This window comes from Heterodontus francisci, unplaced genomic scaffold, assembly GCF_036365525.1.
Source record: "Heterodontus francisci isolate sHetFra1 unplaced genomic scaffold, sHetFra1.hap1 HAP1_SCAFFOLD_106, whole genome shotgun sequence".
Classification (NCBI taxonomy): domain Eukaryota; kingdom Metazoa; phylum Chordata; class Chondrichthyes; order Heterodontiformes; family Heterodontidae; genus Heterodontus; species Heterodontus francisci.
In genome coordinates, this window is record NW_027140940.1 from 6,207,255 (window position 1) to 6,225,923 (window position 18,669).

The 18,669-nt window shown below is 48.5% G+C and overlaps 1 protein-coding gene across 1 annotated transcript in view; it reads left to right on the forward strand.

Annotated features, from left to right (window-relative positions):
- The window catches only part of LOC137361459 (NACHT, LRR and PYD domains-containing protein 3-like), a 170,367-nt gene that overhangs the window by 23,546 nt on the left and 128,152 nt on the right, over nt 1-18,669 (forward strand). Inside the window, exons 3-4 of the mRNA XM_068026321.1 lie at nt 5,952-6,123; nt 6,229-6,294. Of these exons, the coding sequence (XP_067882422.1) occupies nt 5,952-6,123; nt 6,229-6,294 (238 nt within the window). The remainder of the gene's footprint in view (nt 1-5,951; nt 6,124-6,228; nt 6,295-18,669) is intronic.

Consider the following 18,669-nt stretch of genomic DNA (forward strand, 5'->3'; position numbering starts at 1 on the left):
GAGGAGTGCACAGTTTATTCTAGTTCCACTTCTCCATGGGTCACAACATATATTGAAATGTGTTCCCACTTACTGATATGGTCAATTATAGACTCTATTTTTATCCCAGAGTGAAACAAACCAACCAGGTTTCTTTAATAAACAACAAAGTTATCAGTTTATTATAAAACGAGTGTTAACCAGTAATGAAGTAAAGCATAAACACATAGATTGAAATATGAAAGTTCCCTTTTGACCTTAGCCCCTCTCTATCTCTCACTCACTCACTCACCTCACTCACTCACTCTGTCTGTCTCTCTGTCTGTCTCTTTCTCTCTCTCTTTCTCTGTACCGGAAAAATAAAAGGGCCTGTTGTTCACAGCTCTGTTGCAAAAGAAGGCCACTTACACTGAATACCTGTTCATTCGTGAACAAAAACAGATGACATTTGTTGTGTTCCAAAATGGACGTACAGGCCAGCCTCCCAGTGCACGTAGATACGTCGCTGGGATCTTTCTGAGCAGTTTTTTTCAGGCAACATTGAGAATTAATTTAGCAGGCTTTTCTTCCAAGACAGGAGACGAGATGAGTTGACATCGTGGACATTTCCGGGTCTTTCAGAGAGGTGCTGGAAAGTTGAGCTGGGTTGTGGTCTTCTCCTCCTTCCTTAGGAATTCTCTTCTCTCCTTGGAAGTTCTCTTCCTTTTTATACAGTTCAACACCAATTCAAAAGCGAAACCGACAACATGAGTTGACCTCCATCAATCTTGACCTGTCACTTCTTTGTCAGCAACTTCTGCAGGTGTTCAAAGTTCTCTTGTTTATTGAGTTGGAAGTCAGGTGGTTTCCAGGAAGGCTTGTTGTTGCTGGAAGTCAGGTGGTTTCCTGGAAAGACTTGTTTCCTCACAAGACCACTCTGTGCCCCTTTTAAAAAACATTCCTGGGGACAGCTTTTCACAGTCAAGTGGCCTTTAAATGACCCATTTTGAAAACCCCAAAGTTTAACATTGCTTCAATCTTTAAAAAAATGAATCATTAAAAAATATATTGAACAACACACAGTGGCACTTTCATAACACTCTCCAGTACTTTGGCACCACCCCTGAGTCTGAGGAAGACAGAAAAATTTGGCCTCTGCAATTTCCACTCTCACTTCCTGCAGTATTCTTTGATGCATCTCATCTGTCCCTGGAGCTTTATCAACTTTAAGTATAGACAACCTATGTAATACCTCCTCCTTATCAATTTTAAATCCTTTTAGTGTATTAATTACATCCTCTTCCATGGTGGTCTGGGCAGCAATATCTTCCTTGGTAAAGTCAGATGCAAAGTATTCATTTAATACCTCAACTATTCCCCATGCCTCCTTGCGTAAATCCCCCTTTTGGTCGCCAATCGGCCCTACTTGACCTTTGACCACCCTTTTACCATTTATATGCCAAAAGAAGACTTTGGGATTCCATTTTATGTTAGCTGCCAGTCTCTTTTCATACTCTCTATTTGCTTCTCTTGTTTGCTTTTTCACTTTCCCTCTGAACCTTCTATGTTCAGCCTGGTTCTCTATTGTATTATTTATCTCATATCTGTCATAAACACACTTCTGCTTCTTCATCTCTATCTCTTTTAACATCCAGGCAGCTCTGGATTTATTTGCCCTACCTTTATGCTTCAAGGCATAGATACCTTGACTGTGTCCAAACTATCTCTTCTTTGAAGGTAGCCCATTGTTCAGCTGCTGTTTTTTCTGCCAGCCTTTGATTTCAATTTATTCGTCCCAGGTACATTCTTACCCCATTGAAGTTGGCTTTACCCCAGTTAATTATTCTGATTCGAGATTTTTAAATTTTATTTAGAGATACAGCACTGAAACAGGCCCTTCGGCCCACCGAGTCTGTGCCGTCCAACAACCACCCATTTACACTAATCCTACATTAATCCCATATTCTCTACCACATCCCGACCATTCTCCTACCACCTACCGACACGAGGAACAATTTCCAATGGCTAATTTACCTATCAACCTGCAAGTCTTTGGCTGTGGGAGGAAACCGGAGCACCCGGCGGAAACCAATGCAGACACAGGGAGAACTTGCAAACTCCACACAGGCAGTACCCAGAACTGAACCCGGGTCGCTGGAGCTGTGAGGCTGCGGTGCTAACCACTGCGCCGCCCTAAATATTGGCCAGAGCCTCAGTTTAACACCTCATCTGAAAGACGACACCTCTGACAGTGCAACACTCCCTCGGTACTGCACTGGAGTGAGTGCCTGGAGTGAGAGTTGAACCCCCAACCTTTTGAATCAGAGGCAAGAGAACTACCAATGAAGCCACAAACACAGGACCACAGATTGTTCTTTATTCTACCAACCTAGGCCTGATGATACAATGATCACTGTCCCCTAAACGTACTGCTGCTTATATTTGATCCACTTGGCCCACCTCATTCCCAGGAACCTGTTCTAGCAGGGCCTCCTTTCTCCTTGGACTGGAAACCTACTGCTGTAGAAAATTTTCCTGAACACACTCTAGGAACTCTTGCCCCTCTCTGCCCTTTACACTTCCAATATCCCAGTCTATATTTGTACAATTAAAATCCCCCTTTGTAACTATCCTATAATTCTTGCATCTCTCTGTAATTTCATTACAAATTTGTTCCTTTTCATCCTTTCCTGCTCGTTGGGTCCTATAGTCTACATCAAGCAAAGCAATTGCACTTTCTTTGTTCCTTATCTCCAGCCGAACAGATTCCATCCTTGACCCCTCAGGGATATCCTCTCTCTCCAGCACTGCAATGTTCTCCTTAATCAATACCTCCATTCCTCTCCCTTTTCTTGCTTTACTCTCTTTCCTGAACACCTTGTATCCAGGAATATTTAACACCCAGTCCTGCCCTTTCTCACACTGTTGAGTAACGTGTGGTGCATCTCTCCCCGTTTTTGCACAAGTCCCAGATGTTAATGAGATGTTACAGGGCGACTGGCCTCCGTTTTCCTTCATCATGTCCAAATCTGATGCTGAGGTGAAAACTAAGTGGCCGAATCTGTTTTATTCTAATATATCCACCTTTATCGAGGGAGTTAGGCCATTTCAGCAGCGACCGCATTCTTGAAGGACTGAAGTCATGTCGAATCCAGACACAAAGGACTCTTCTGACGCCCTACGTCATTTTGACAATTTCCAGTTTCATGGTCCCAAACGCCGCCTCTTTACTATGGACGTCCAATCGCTCTACACCTCCATCCCCCACCAGGATGGTTTGAGGGCTCTCCGCTTCTTCCTGGAACAGAGGCCCAACCAGTCCCCATCCACCACCACCCTCCTCCGCCTGGCTGAACTTGTTCTCACATTGAACAACTTCTCCTTCAACTCCACGCACTTCCTTCAAGTAGAAGGTGTCGCTATGGGTACCCGCATGGGTCCTAGTTATGCCTGTCTTTTTGTGGGATATGTCGAGCGTTCTTTGTTCCAGTCCTACTCAGGCCCCCTCCCCCAACTCTTTTTCCGGTACATTGATGACTGTATCGGTGCCGTTTCCTGCACCCGAACTGGAAACCTTTATCAACTTTGCTTCCAATTTCCACCTTCTCTCACCTTTACATGGTCCATCTCTGACACTTCCCTTCCCTTCCTCGACTTCTCTGTCTCCATCTCTGGGGATAGGTTGTCTACTAATATCCATTATAAGCCCACCGACTCCCACAGCTACCTCGACTACACTTCTTCACACCCTACCTCCTGTAAGGACTCCATTCTATTCTCCCAGTTTCTCCGTCTCCGACGCATCTGCTTTGATGATGCTACCTTCCATGACGGTGCTTCTGATATGACCTCCTTTTTCCTCAACCGAGGATTTCCCCCCACTGTGGTTGACAGGGCCCTCAACCGTGTCCGACCCATTCCCAACACCTCTACCCTCACCCCTTCCCCTCCCTCCCAGAACCGTGACAGGGTTCCCCTTGTCCTCACTTTTCACCCCATCAGCCTCCATATCCAAAGGATCATCCTCCGCCATTTCTGCCACCTCCAGCGTGATGCCACTACCAGTTGCATCTTCCCCTCCCTTCCCCTGTCAACATTCCGAAGGGATCATTCCCTCCGTGACACCCTGGTCCACTCCTCCATTACCCCCACCACCTCGTCCCCGTCCCACGGCACCTTCCCCTGCAATCGCAGGAGGTGTAATACCTGCCCATTTACCTCCTCTCTCCTCACTATCCCAGGCCCCAAATACTCCTTCCAGGTGAAGCAGCGATTTACTTGTACTTCTTTCAATGTAGTATACTGTATTCGCTGCTCACAGTGTGGTCTCCTCTACATTGGGGAGACCAAGCGCAGACTGGCTGACCACTTTGCGGAACATCTCTGCTCAGTCCGCAAGCAGGACCCTGAGCTTCCGGTTGCTTGCAATTTCAATACTCCCCCCTGCTCTCATGCTCACATCTCTGTCCTGGGATTGCTGCAGTGTTCCAGTGAACATCAATGCAAGCTCGAGGAACAGCATCTCATTTACCGATTAGGCACACTACAGCCTGCCGGACTGAACACTGAGTTCAATAATTTCAGAGCATGACAGCCCCCCATTTTACTTTCATTTTTAGTTATTTTTTCTTCCTTATTTTACATTCTTTTTTTACATTTTTTACAATTTTTTTTTGCATTTATTTCATTTCATCTTAGTTTGTTCAGTTTGCTTACCCACTGTTTTTTTCAGGTTTGCACTTGCTGCTGTTCAATATTCAGTATATTAACACCTAATCTGTACTAATGCTTTGTCTTTCAACACACCATTAACATATTATTAAACAATATTAACATATTGTTTGCCTTTGCTCCGTGACCTTTTGGTCAGCTATGTGGCCTGGTCCAATCTGCACCTCCTTTGTTATCTCTTGTCCCACCCCCACCTCACTTGTTTATAATCTGTGACTTTTCTAATATTTGTCAGTTCTGAAGAAGGGTCACTGACCCGAAACGTTAACTCTGCTTCTCTTTCCACAGATGCTGCCAGACCTGCTGAGTGAATCCAGCATTTCTTGTTTTTGTTTCAGATTTCCAGCATCCGCAGTATTTTGCTTTTATTATAAAGGACATTAGATTTTACGACAAACTTCATGAAAGCCGCTATACAGAGCTGAGCTGTTGATGAACGTCCTGACTACACAAGCCCCATTGCTCAATATGTTCTCCCAGTCGAGGTTTCCACCAACAGTGGGCATGTAAAATACTGGGAATCAAATGTATAATTAGTGAGGGACAAGTGATTGGATTTTCATTATTATTCGTTGATCCTCCTGAACGATAAATCAACAGTGGTTATTTCGATTAGTCGGTGGTCATTTCTCAGACAGTTTTCTCGCTGCTTCCCTCACTTCAGAATCAACCCTTCCCTGTGACTTGAGTTCTGATTCTCTGGTCTTTTATTTCTGAGTAAATCAGAAAGTGTGACAACAGGAAGGAAGTGTGAGAAACAAGTGGATCATTTTGTCAGTCAGTATCTGATGTCATGTTGGACACTGAAGGACAGAGAAAACTAATCCCATTAAAATTGCTGCAGATTCTCAGTGATTCCTCTCTCTCCTGGAACAACTCTTCTGATTTCTATTTTGGTTCCATCTAATTGATTTCCATTAATGACTGAATCAAGATCAGAGATTGATAGATTATTGTTAACCCAGGGTATTAAGGGATATGGAGCCAAAGTGGGTGGATGGAGTTAGGGTACAGATCAGCCATGATCTGATTGAATTGTGGAGCAGCCTCGAGGAGTGAATGGCCTCCTCCTGTTCCCATGTTCCTAAGATGTTTCTAGAATATTCCGCTCATGATCAGAATGGATCAGTACCCAGCCCAGTGACTGCTTTCTGTGCTGAAAACCACTGGGAGATATCATCATTGAGCAGATACTTTCCTTCTCATTCTCCATGTGTGTCTTTCACTCCCCTTCTCAATGTAATCATTATTATTCTTTACAGAAGATCATTGAAATCACAGAGAAGGGAAACAGGGCGGACAGTTCCAAACTTCTCCTAAATCTGGTGATGGAGAAAGGCTCTCGGGTCCGCAGGGTGATGTGGGAATCCTTTGTGAAAATGCGTCACGGAGTACCAAAGTTGGACAAAATACTGAAAGAAATACTGGAATGTGGTACGGTAAAATCACACACTGAATTCAACTTCAGATTTAAACACTGCAGAATTTACTGTAATATTACACAAATCTGATTTCATGAAATCTAAATAATTTAAACAGGTTCTGAGCCATTTGAATATATGAATATCGCACAAGATTTATTCGAAGTATCCGGTCACCTGAAAGGTAAGTGATGATACGGAGATTTCAAACCGTTTATTTCACTTTTGAGAATCAGAATTTTTGACTGCAAACGTTTGTTAGAATCTGGGAATCAAATTCAAAGAATGTGGGCGCAGGATTGAACATTCCTCAAATTTGTCAGCAATCCTTGTGATTCTGCATAGACTCAAGTCTGATGGAAGTTGTAAATATGTGGAATTGCCTTTATTTCACTCAATACAGTTGCAGATGGGCATCACTTCTGAAGACTTTTACTCATCTGGCAGGATCCTGATACACTGAAATCCCATACACACCTGGCAGGATCCTGATGCCCACAATCACCTGGCAGGATCCTGATACCCCATAAACACCTGGCAGGATCCTGATACCCCAAAAACGCCTGGCAGGATGCTGATACACTGTGAAACCCCATACACACCTGACAGGATCCTGATACACTGTGATATCCCATACACACCTGGCAGGATCCTGATACACTGTGAAACCCCATAAACGCCTGGCAGTATCCTGATACACTGTGAAACCACATACACACCTGGCAGGATCCTGATACACTGTGAAACCCCATACACACCTGGCAGGATCCTGATAGACTGTAAACCCCCAGACACACCTGGCAGGATCCTGATACACTGTGAAACCCCAGACACACCTGGCAGGATCCTGATACACTGTGAAACCCCATACACACCTGACAGGATCCTGATACAATGTGAAACCCATACACACCTGGCAGGATCCTGATACACTGTGAAACCCCAGACACACCTGGCAGGATCCTGATACACTGTGAAACCCCATACACACCTGACAGGATCCTGATACACTGTGATATCCCATACACACCTGGCAGGATCCTGATACACTGTGAAACCCCATTCACACCTGGCAGGATCCTGATACACTGTGAAACCCCATACACACCTGACAGGATCCTGATACACTGTGAAACCCCAGACACACCTGGCAGGATCCTGATACACTGTGATATCCCATACACACCTGGCAGGATCCTGATACACTGTGATATCCCATACACACCTGGCAGGATCCTGATACACTGTAAACCCCAGACTCACCTGGCAGGATCCTGATACACTGTGAAACCCCATACACACCTGGCAGGATCCTGATACACTGTGAAACCCCATAAACGCCTGGCAGTATCCTGATACACTGTGAAACCACATACACACCTGGCAGGATCCTGATACACTGTGAAACCCCATACACACCTGGCAGGATCCTGAAACACTGTGAAACCCCATACACACCTGGCAGGATCCTGATACACTGTGGAACCCCATAAACGCCTGGCAGGATCCTGATACACTGTGAAACCCCATACACACCTGGCAGGATCCTGACACACTGTAAAACCCCAGACACACCTGGCAGGGTCCTGATACACTGTGATATCCCAGACACACCTGGCAGGATCCTGATACACTGTAAAACCCCAGACACACCTGGCAGGATCCTGATACACTGTGATATCCCATACACACCTGGCAGGATCCTGATACACTGTGAAACCCCATGCACACCTGGCAGGATCCTGAGACACTGTAATATCCCATACACACTTGGCAGGATCCTGATACACTGTAAAACCCCAGACACACCTGGCAGGATCCTGATACGCTGTGAAACTCCATCCACACCCGGCAGGATCCTGATACCCCATAAACACCTGGCAGGATCCTGATACCCCATACACACCTGGCAGGATCCTGATACACTGTGAAATCCAACGACACCTGGCAGGATCCTGATACACTGCAAAACCCCATACACACCCGGCAGGATCCTGATACACTGTGAAACCCCATCCACACCTGGCAGGATGCTGATACACTGTGAAACCCCATGCACACCTGGCAGGATCCTGATACAATGTGAAACCCCTTACACACCTGGCAGGATCCAGATCCACTGTGAAACCCCATACACACCTGGCAGGATCCTGATACACTGTGAAACCCCTTACACACCTGGCAGGATCCTGATACACAGTGAAACCCCATACACACCTGGCAGAATCCTGATGCACAGTGAAACCCCATACACACCTGGCAGGATCCTGATACACTGTGAAACCCCATACACACCTGGCAGGATCCTGATACACTGTGAAACCCCATACACACCTGGCAGGATCCTGATACACTGTGATATCCCAGACACACCTGGCAGGATCCTGATACACTGTGATATCCCATACACACGTGGCAGGATCCTGATACACTGTAAAACCCCAGACATAGCTGGCAAGATCCTGATACACAGTCAAACCCCATACACACCTGGCAGGATCCTGATACACTGTGAAACCCCATACACACCTGGCAGGATCCTGATACACTGTGAAACCCCATACACACCTGGCAGGACCCTGACACATTGTAAATCCCCAGACACACCTGGCAGGATCCTGATCCACTGTGATATCCCATACACACCTGGCAGGATCCTGATACACTGTAAAACCCCAGACACACCTGGCAGGATCCTGATACACTGTGACACCCTGGACACACCTGGCAGGATCCTGATACACTGTGATATCCCATCCACACCTGGCAGGATCCTGATACACTGTGAAACCCCATACACACCTGGCAGGATCCTGACACACTGTGAAACCCCAGACACACCTGGCAGGATCCTGATCCACTGTGATATCCCATACACACCTGGCAGGATCCTGATACATTGTGAAACCCCACACACACCTGGCAGGATCCTGACACACTGTGATATCCCATACACACCTGGCAGGATCCTGATACACTGTGATATCCCATACACACCTGGCAGGATCCTGATACACTGTGAAACCCCATACACACCTGGCAGGATCCTGATACACTGTGAAACCCCATACACACCTGACAGGATCCTGATACACTGTGAAACCCCAGACACACCTGGCAGGATCCTGATACACTGTGATATCCCATACACACCTGGCAGGATCCTGATACACTGTGATATCCCAGACACACCTGGCAGGATCCTGATACACTGTAAACCCCAGACACACCTGGCAGGATCCTATGACACTGTGAAACCCCATACGCACCTGGCAGGATCCTGATACACTGTGAAACTCCATACACACCTGACAGGATCCTGATACATTGTAAAACCCCAGACACACCTGACAGGATCCTGATACACTGTGAAACCCCAGACACACCTGGCAGGATCCTGATACACTGTGATATCCCATACACACCTGGCAGGATCCTGATACACTGTGAAATCCCATACACATCTGGCAGGATCCTGATACACAGTGAAACCCCAAACACTCCTGGCAGGATCCTGATACACTGTGAAACATCACACAACCTGGCAGGATCCTGATACACTGTGATATGCCAGACACACCTGGCAGGATCCTGATACACTGTGAAACCCCATACACACCTGGCAGGATCTTGATACACTGTGAAACCCAAGACACATCTGGCAGGATCCTGATACACTGTGAAACCCCATCCACACCTGGCAGGATCCTGATACACGGTGATATCCCATACACACCTGGCAGGATCCTGATACCCCATAAACACCTGGCAGGATCCTGATACCCCTTACACACCTGGCAGGATCCTGATACACTGTGAAACCCCATCCACACCTGGCAGGATCCTGATGCACTGTGAAACCCCATGCACACCTGGCAGGATCCTGATACACTGTGAAACCCCTTACACACCTGGCAGGAACCAGATCCACTGTGAAACCCCATACACACCTGGCAGGATCCTGATACACTGTGAAACCCCATACACATCTGGCAGGATCCTGATACACAGTGAAACCCCATACACACCTGGCAGAATCCTGATACACAGTGAAACCCCATACACACCTGGCAGGATCCTGATACACTATGATATCCCATACACACCTGGCAGGATCCTGATACACTGTGAAACCCCATACACACCTGGCAGGATCCTGACACACTGTGATATCCCATACACACCTGGCAGGATCCTGATACACTGTGATATCCCATACACACCTGGCAGGATCCTGATACACTGTGAACCCCAGACACACCTGGCAGGATCCTGATACACTGTGAAACCCCATACACACCTGGCAGGATCCTGATACACTGTGAAACCCCATACACACCTGGCAGGATCCTGATACACTGTGAAACCCCAGACACACCTGGCAGGATCCTGATACACAGTGATATCCCATACACACCTGGCAGGATCCTGATACACAGTGATATCCCATACACACCTGGCAGGATCCTGATGCACTGCAAACCGCAGACACACCTGGCAGGATCCTGATACACTGTGAAACCCCATACACACCTGACAGGATCCAGATACACTGTGATATCCCATACACACCTGGCAAGATCCTGATACACTGTGAAACTCCATACACATCTGGCAGGATCCTGATACACTGTGAAACCCCATACACACCTGGCAGGATCCTGATACACTGTGATATCCCATACACACCTGGCAGGATCCTGATACACTGTGAAACCCCAGACACACCTGGCAGGATCCTGATCCACTGTGAAACCTCATACACACCTGGCAGGATCCTGATACACTGTGAAACCCCAGACACACCTGGCAGGATCCTGATACACTGTAATATCCCATACACGCCTGGCAGGATCCTGATACACTGTGATATCCCATACACACCTGGCAGGATCCTGAAACACTGTGAAACACCATACACACCTGGCAGGATCCTGATACACTGTGAAACCTCATACACACCTGACAGGATCCTGATACACTGTGAAACCCCATACACACCTGGCAGGATCCTGATGCACTGTGAAACCCCAGACACACCTGGCAGGATCCTGATACACTGTAAAACCCCAGACACACCTGGCAGGATCCTGATACACTGTGAAACCCTAGACACATCTGGCAGGATCCTGATACACTGTGATATCCCATACACACCTGGCAGGATCCTGATACACTGTGAAACCCCATGCACACCTGGCACGATCCTGAGACACTGTAATATCCCATACACACTTGGCAGGATCCTGATGCACTGTAAAACCCCAGACACACCTGGCAGGATCCTGATACGCTGTGAAACTCCATCCACACCCGGCAGGATCCTGATACCCCATAAACACCTGGCAGGATCCTGATACCCCATACACACCTGGCAGGATCCTGATACACTGTGAAACCCCATCGACACCTGGCAGGATCCTGATACACTGTGAAACCCCATGCACACCTGGCAGGTTCCTGATACACTGTGAAACCCCATGCACACCTGGCAGGATCCTGATACACTGTGAAACCCCTTACACACCTGGCAGGATCCAGATCCACTGTGAAACCCCATAAACACCTGGCAGGATCCTGATACACTGTGAAACCCCTTACACACCTGGCAGGATCCTGATACACAGTGAAACCCCATACACATCTGGCAGAATCCTGATGCACAGTGAAACCCCATACACACCTGGCAGGATCCTGATACACTGTGAAACCCCATACACACCTGGCAGGATCCTGATACACTGTGATATCCCAGACACACCTGGCAGGATCCTGATACACTGTGATATCCCATACACACGTGGCAGGATCCTGATACACTGTAAAACCCCAGACATAGCTGGCAAGATCCTGATACACAGTCAAACCCCATACACACCTGGCAGGATCCTGATACACTGTGAAACCCCATACACACCTGGCAGGATCCTGATACACTGTGAAACCCCATACACACCTGGCAGGATCCTGACACATTGTAAAACCCCAGACACACCTGGCAGGATCCTGATCCACTGTGATATCCCATACACACCTGGCAGGATCCTGATACACTGTAAAACCCCAGACACACCTGGCAGGATCCTGATACACTGTGACACCCTGGACACACCTGGCAGGATCCTGATACAATGTGATATCCCATCCACACCTGGCAGGATCCTGATACACTGTGAAACCCCATACACACCTGGCAGGATCCTGACACACTGTGAAACCCCAGACACACCTGGCAGGATCCTGATACACTGTGATATCCGTTCACACCTGGCAGGATCCTGATACACTGTAAACCCCAGACACACCTGGCAGGATCCTGATACACTGTGAAACCCCAGACACACCTGGCAGGATCCTGATACACTGTGAAACCCCATACACACCTGACAGGATCCTGATACACTGTGAAACCCATACACACCTGGCAGGATCCTGATACACTGTGAAACCCCAGACACACCTGGCAGGATCCTGATACACTGTGAAACCCCATACACACCTGACAGGATCCTGATACACTGTGATATCCCATACACACCTGGCAGGATCCTGATACACTGTGAAACCCCATACACACCTGGCAGGATCCTGATACACTGTGAAACCCCATACACACCTGACAGGATCCTGATACACTGTGAAACCCCAGACACACCTGGCAGGATCCTGATCCACTGTGATATCCCATACACACCTGGCAGGGTCCTGATACACTGTGATATCCCAGACACACCTGGCAGGATCCTGATATACTGTAAACCCCAGACACACCTGGCAGGATCCTGAGACACTGTGAAACCCCATACGCACCTGGCAGGATCCTGATACACTGTGAAACTCCATACACACCTGACAGGATCCTGATACATTGTAAAACCCCAGACACACCTGACAGGATCCTGATACACTGTGAAACCCCATACACACCTGGCAGGATCCTCATACACTGTGATATCCCATACACACCTGGCAGGGTCCTGATACACTGTGAAATCCCATACACATCTGGCAGGATCCTGATACACAGTGAAACCCCAAACACTCCTGGCAGGATCCTGATACACTGTGAAACCCCATACACACCTGACAGGATCCTGATACACTGTGAAACCCCATACACACCTGGCAGCATCTTGATACACTGTGAAACCCAAGACACATCTGGCAGGATCCTGATACACTGTGAAACCACATCCACACCTGGCAGGATCCTGATGCACTGCGAAACCCCTTGCACACCTGGCAGGATCCTGATGCACTGCAAACCGCAGACACACCTGGCATGATCCTGATACACTGTGAAACCCCATACATACCTGGCAGGATCCTGATACACTGTGAAACCCCATACACACCTGGCAGGATCCTGATACACTGTGAAACCCCATACACACCTGACAGGATCCTGATACACTGTGAAACCCCAGACACACCTGGCAGGATCCTGATACACTGTGAAACCCCAGACACACCTGGCAGGATCCTGATACACTGTGATATACCATACACACCTGGCAGGATCCTGATACCCCATAAACACCTGGCAGGATCCTGATACCCCATACACACCTGGCAGGATCCTGATACAATGTGAAACCCCATCGACACCTGGCAGGATCCTGATACACTGTAAATCCCCATACACACCCGGCAGGATCCTGATACACTGTGAAACCTCATACACACCTGGCAGGATCCTGATACACTGTGAAACCCCAGACACACCTGGCAGGATCCTGATACCCCATACACACCTGGCAGGATCCTGATACACTGTGAAACCCCATCGACACCTGGCAGGATCCTGATACACTGTAAAACCCCATACACACCTGGCAGGATCCTGATCCACTGTGAAACCTCATACACACCTGGCAGGATCCTGATACACTGTGAAACCCCAGACACACCTGGCAGGATCCTGATACACTGTGATATCCCATACACGCCTGGCAGGATCCTGATACACTGTGATATACCATACACACCTGGCAGGATCCTGATACCCCATAAACACCTGGCAGGATCCTGATACCCCATACACACCTGGCAGGATCCTGATACACTGTGAAACCCCATCGACACCTGGCAGGATCCTGATACACTGTAAAACCCCATACACACCCGGCAGGATCCTGATACACTGTGAAACCCCATCCACACCTGGCAGGATCCTGATGCACTGTGAAACCCCATGCACACCTGGCAGGATCCTGATACACTGTGAAACCCCTTACACACCTGGCAGGATCCAGATCCACTGTGAAACCCCATACACACCTGGCAGGATCCTGATACACTGTGAAACCCCATACACATCTGGCAGGATCCTGATACACAGTGAAACCCCATACACACCTGGCAGAATCCTGATACACAGTGAAATCCCCATACACACCTGGCAGGATCCTGATACACTGTGATATCCCATACACACCTGGCAGGATCCTGATACACTGTGAAACCCCATACACACCTGGCAGGATCCTGACACACTGTGATATCCCATACACACCTGGCAGGATCCTGATACACTGTGATATCCCTTCACACCTGGCAGGATCCTGATACACTGTGAACCCCAGACACACCTGGCAGGATCCTGATACACTGTGAAACCCCATACACACCTGGCAGGATCCTGATACACTGTGAAACCCCATACACACCTGGCAGGATCCTGATACACTGTGAAACCCCAGACACACCTGGCAGGATCCTGATGCACTGTGATATCCCATACACACCTGGCAGGATCCTGATACACTGTGATATCCCATACACACCTGGCAGGATCCTGATGCACTGCAAACCGCAGACACACCTGGCAGGATCCTGATACACTGTGAAACCCCATACACACCTGGCAGGATCCTGATACACTGTGAAACCCCATACACTCCTGACAGGATCCTGATACACTGTGATATCCCATACACACCTGGCAGGATCCTGATACACTGTGAAACCCCAGACACACCTGGCAGGATCCTGATCCACTGTGAAACCTCATACACACCTGGCAGGATCCTGATACACTGTGAAACCCCAGACACACCTGGCAGGATCCTGATACACTGTGATATCCCATACACGCCTGGCAGGATCCAGATACACTGTGATATACCATACACACCTGGCAGGATCCTGATACCCCATAAACACCTGGCAGGATCCTGATACCCCATACACACCTGGCAGGATCCTGATACACTGTGAAACCCCATCGACACCTGGCAGGATCCTGATACACTGTAAAACCCCATACACACCCGGCAGGATCCTGATACACTGTGAAACCCCATCCACACCTGGCAGGATCCTGATGCACTGTGAAACCCCATGCACACCTGGCAGGATCCTGATACACTGTGAAACCCCTTACACACCTGGCAGGATCCAGATCCACTGTGAAACCCCATACACACCTGGCAGGATCCTGATACACTGTGAAACCCCATACACATCTGGCAGGATCCTGATACACAGTGAAACCCCATACACACCTGGCAGAATCCTGATACACAGTGAAACCCCATACACACCTGGCAGGATCCTGATACACTGTGATATCCCATACACACCTGGCAGGATCCTGATACACTGTGAAACCCCATACACACCTGGCAGGATCCTGACACACTGTGATATCCCATACACACCTGGCAGGATCCTGATACACTGTGATATCCCTTCACACCTGGCAGGATCCTGATACACTGTGAACCCCAGACACACCTGGCAGGATCCTGATACACTGTGAAACCCCATACACACCTGGCAGGATCCTGATACACTGTGAAACCCCATACACACCTGGCAGGATCCTGATACACTGTGAAACCCCAGACACACCTGGCAGGATCCTGATGCACTGTGATATCCCATACACACCTGGCAGGATCCTGATACACTGTGATATCCCATACACACCTGGCAGGATCCTGATGCACTGCAAACCGCAGACACACCTGGCAGGATCCTGATACACTGTGAAACCCCATACACACCTGGCAGGATCCTGATACACTGTGAAACCCCATACACACCTGACAGGATCCTGATACACTGTGATATCCCATACACACCTGGCAGGATCCTGATACACTGTGAAACCCCAGACACACCTGGCAGGATCCTGATCCACTGTGAAACCTCATACACACCTGGCAGGATCCTGATAAACTGTGAAACCCCAGACACACCTGGCAGGATCCTGATACACTGTGATATCCCATACACGCCTGGCAGGATCCTGATACACTGTGATATACCATACACACCTGGCAGGATCCTGATACACTGTGAAACACCATACACACCTGGCAGGATCCTGATACACTGTGAAACCTCATACACACCTGACAGGATCCTGATACACTGTGAAACCCCATACACACCTGGCAGGATCCTGATGCACTGTGAAACCCCAGACACACCTGGCAGGATCCTGATACGCTGTGAAACCCCATACACACCTGGCAGGATCCTGATACACAGTGAAACCTCATACACACCTGGCAGGATCCTGATGCACTGTGAAACCCCAGACGCACCTGGCAGGATCTTGATACACTGTGAAACCTCAGACACACCTGGCAGGATCCTGATGCACTGTGAAACACCATACACTCCTGACAGGATCCTGATACACTGTGAAACTCCATACACACCTGACAGGATCCTGATACATTGTAAAACCCCAGACACACCTGACAGGATCCTGATACACTGTGAAACCCCATACACGCCTGGCGGGATCCTGATACACTGTGATATCCCATACACACCTGACTGGATCCTGATACACTGTGATATCCCATACACACCTGGCAGGATCCTGATACACTGTGAAATCCCATACACATCTGGCAGGATCCTGATACACAGTGAAACCCCATACACACCTGGCAGGATCCTGATACACTGTGAAACCCCACACAACCTGGCATGATCCGGATACACTGTGATATCCCATACACACTTGGCAGGATCCTGATACAATGTGAAATCCCATGCACATTTGGCAGGATCCTGATACACTGTGAAACCCCATACACACCTGGCAGGATCCTGATACACTGTGAAACCCCAGACACACCAGGCAGGATCCTGATACACTGTGAAACCCCATACACACCTGGCAGGATCCTGATACACTGTGAAACCCCATAAACGCCTGGCAGTATCCTGATACACTGTGAAACCACATACACACCTGGCAGGATCCTGATACACGTTGAAACCCCATACACACCTGGCAGGATCCTGATACACTGTGAAACCCCATACACACCTGGCAGGATCCTGATACACAGTAAACCCCAGACACACCTGGCAGGATCCTGAGACACTGTGAAACCCCATACGCACCTGGCAGGATCCTGATACACTGTGAAACTCCATACACACCTGACAGGATCCTGATACATTGTAAAACCCCAGACACACCTGACAGGATCCTGATACACTGTGAAACCCCATACACACCTGGCAGGATCCTGATACACTGTGATATCCCATACACACCTGGCAGGATCCTGATACACTGTGAAATCCCATACACATCTGGCAGGATCCTGATACACAGTGAAACCCCAAACACTCCTGGCAGGATCCTGATACACTGTGAAACCCCATACACACCTGGCAGGATCCTGATACACTGTGAAACCCCATACACACCTGGCAGGATCCTGATACACTGTGATATCCCAGACACACCTGGCATGATCCTGATACACTGTGATATCCCAGACACACATGGCAGGATCCTGATACACTGTAAAGCCCCAGACATAGCTGGCAAGATCCTGATACACAGTCAAACCCCATACACACCTGGCAGGATCCTGATACACTGTGAAACCCCATACACACCTGGCAGGATCCTGATACTCTGTGAAACCCCATACACACCTGGCAGGATCCTGACACATTGTAAAACCCCAGACACACCTGGCAGGATCCTGATCCGCTGTGATATCCCATACACACCTGGCAGGATCCTGACACACTGTGACACCCTAGACACACCTGGCAGGATCCTGATACACTGTGATATCCCATCCACACCTGGCAGGATCCTGATACACTGTGAAACCCCATTCACACCTGAAAGGATCCTGACACACTGTGAAACCCCAGACACACCTGGCAGGATCCTGATCCACTGTGAAACCCCATACACACCTGGCAGGATCCTGATACACTGTGAAACCCCATACACACCTGGCAGGATCCTGATACACTGTGATATCCCTTCACACCTGGCAGGATCCAGATACACTGTAAACCCCAGACACACCTGGCAGGATCCTGATACACTGTGAAACCCCAGACACACCTGGCAGGATCCTGATACACTGTGAAACCCCATACACACCTGACAGGATCCTGATACACTGTGAAACCCATACACACCTGGCAGGATCCTGATACACTGTGAAACCGCAGACACACCTGGCAGGATCCTGATTCACTGTGATATCCCATGCACACCTGGCAGGATCCTGATACACTGTGAAACCCCATACACACCTGGCAGGATCCTGATACA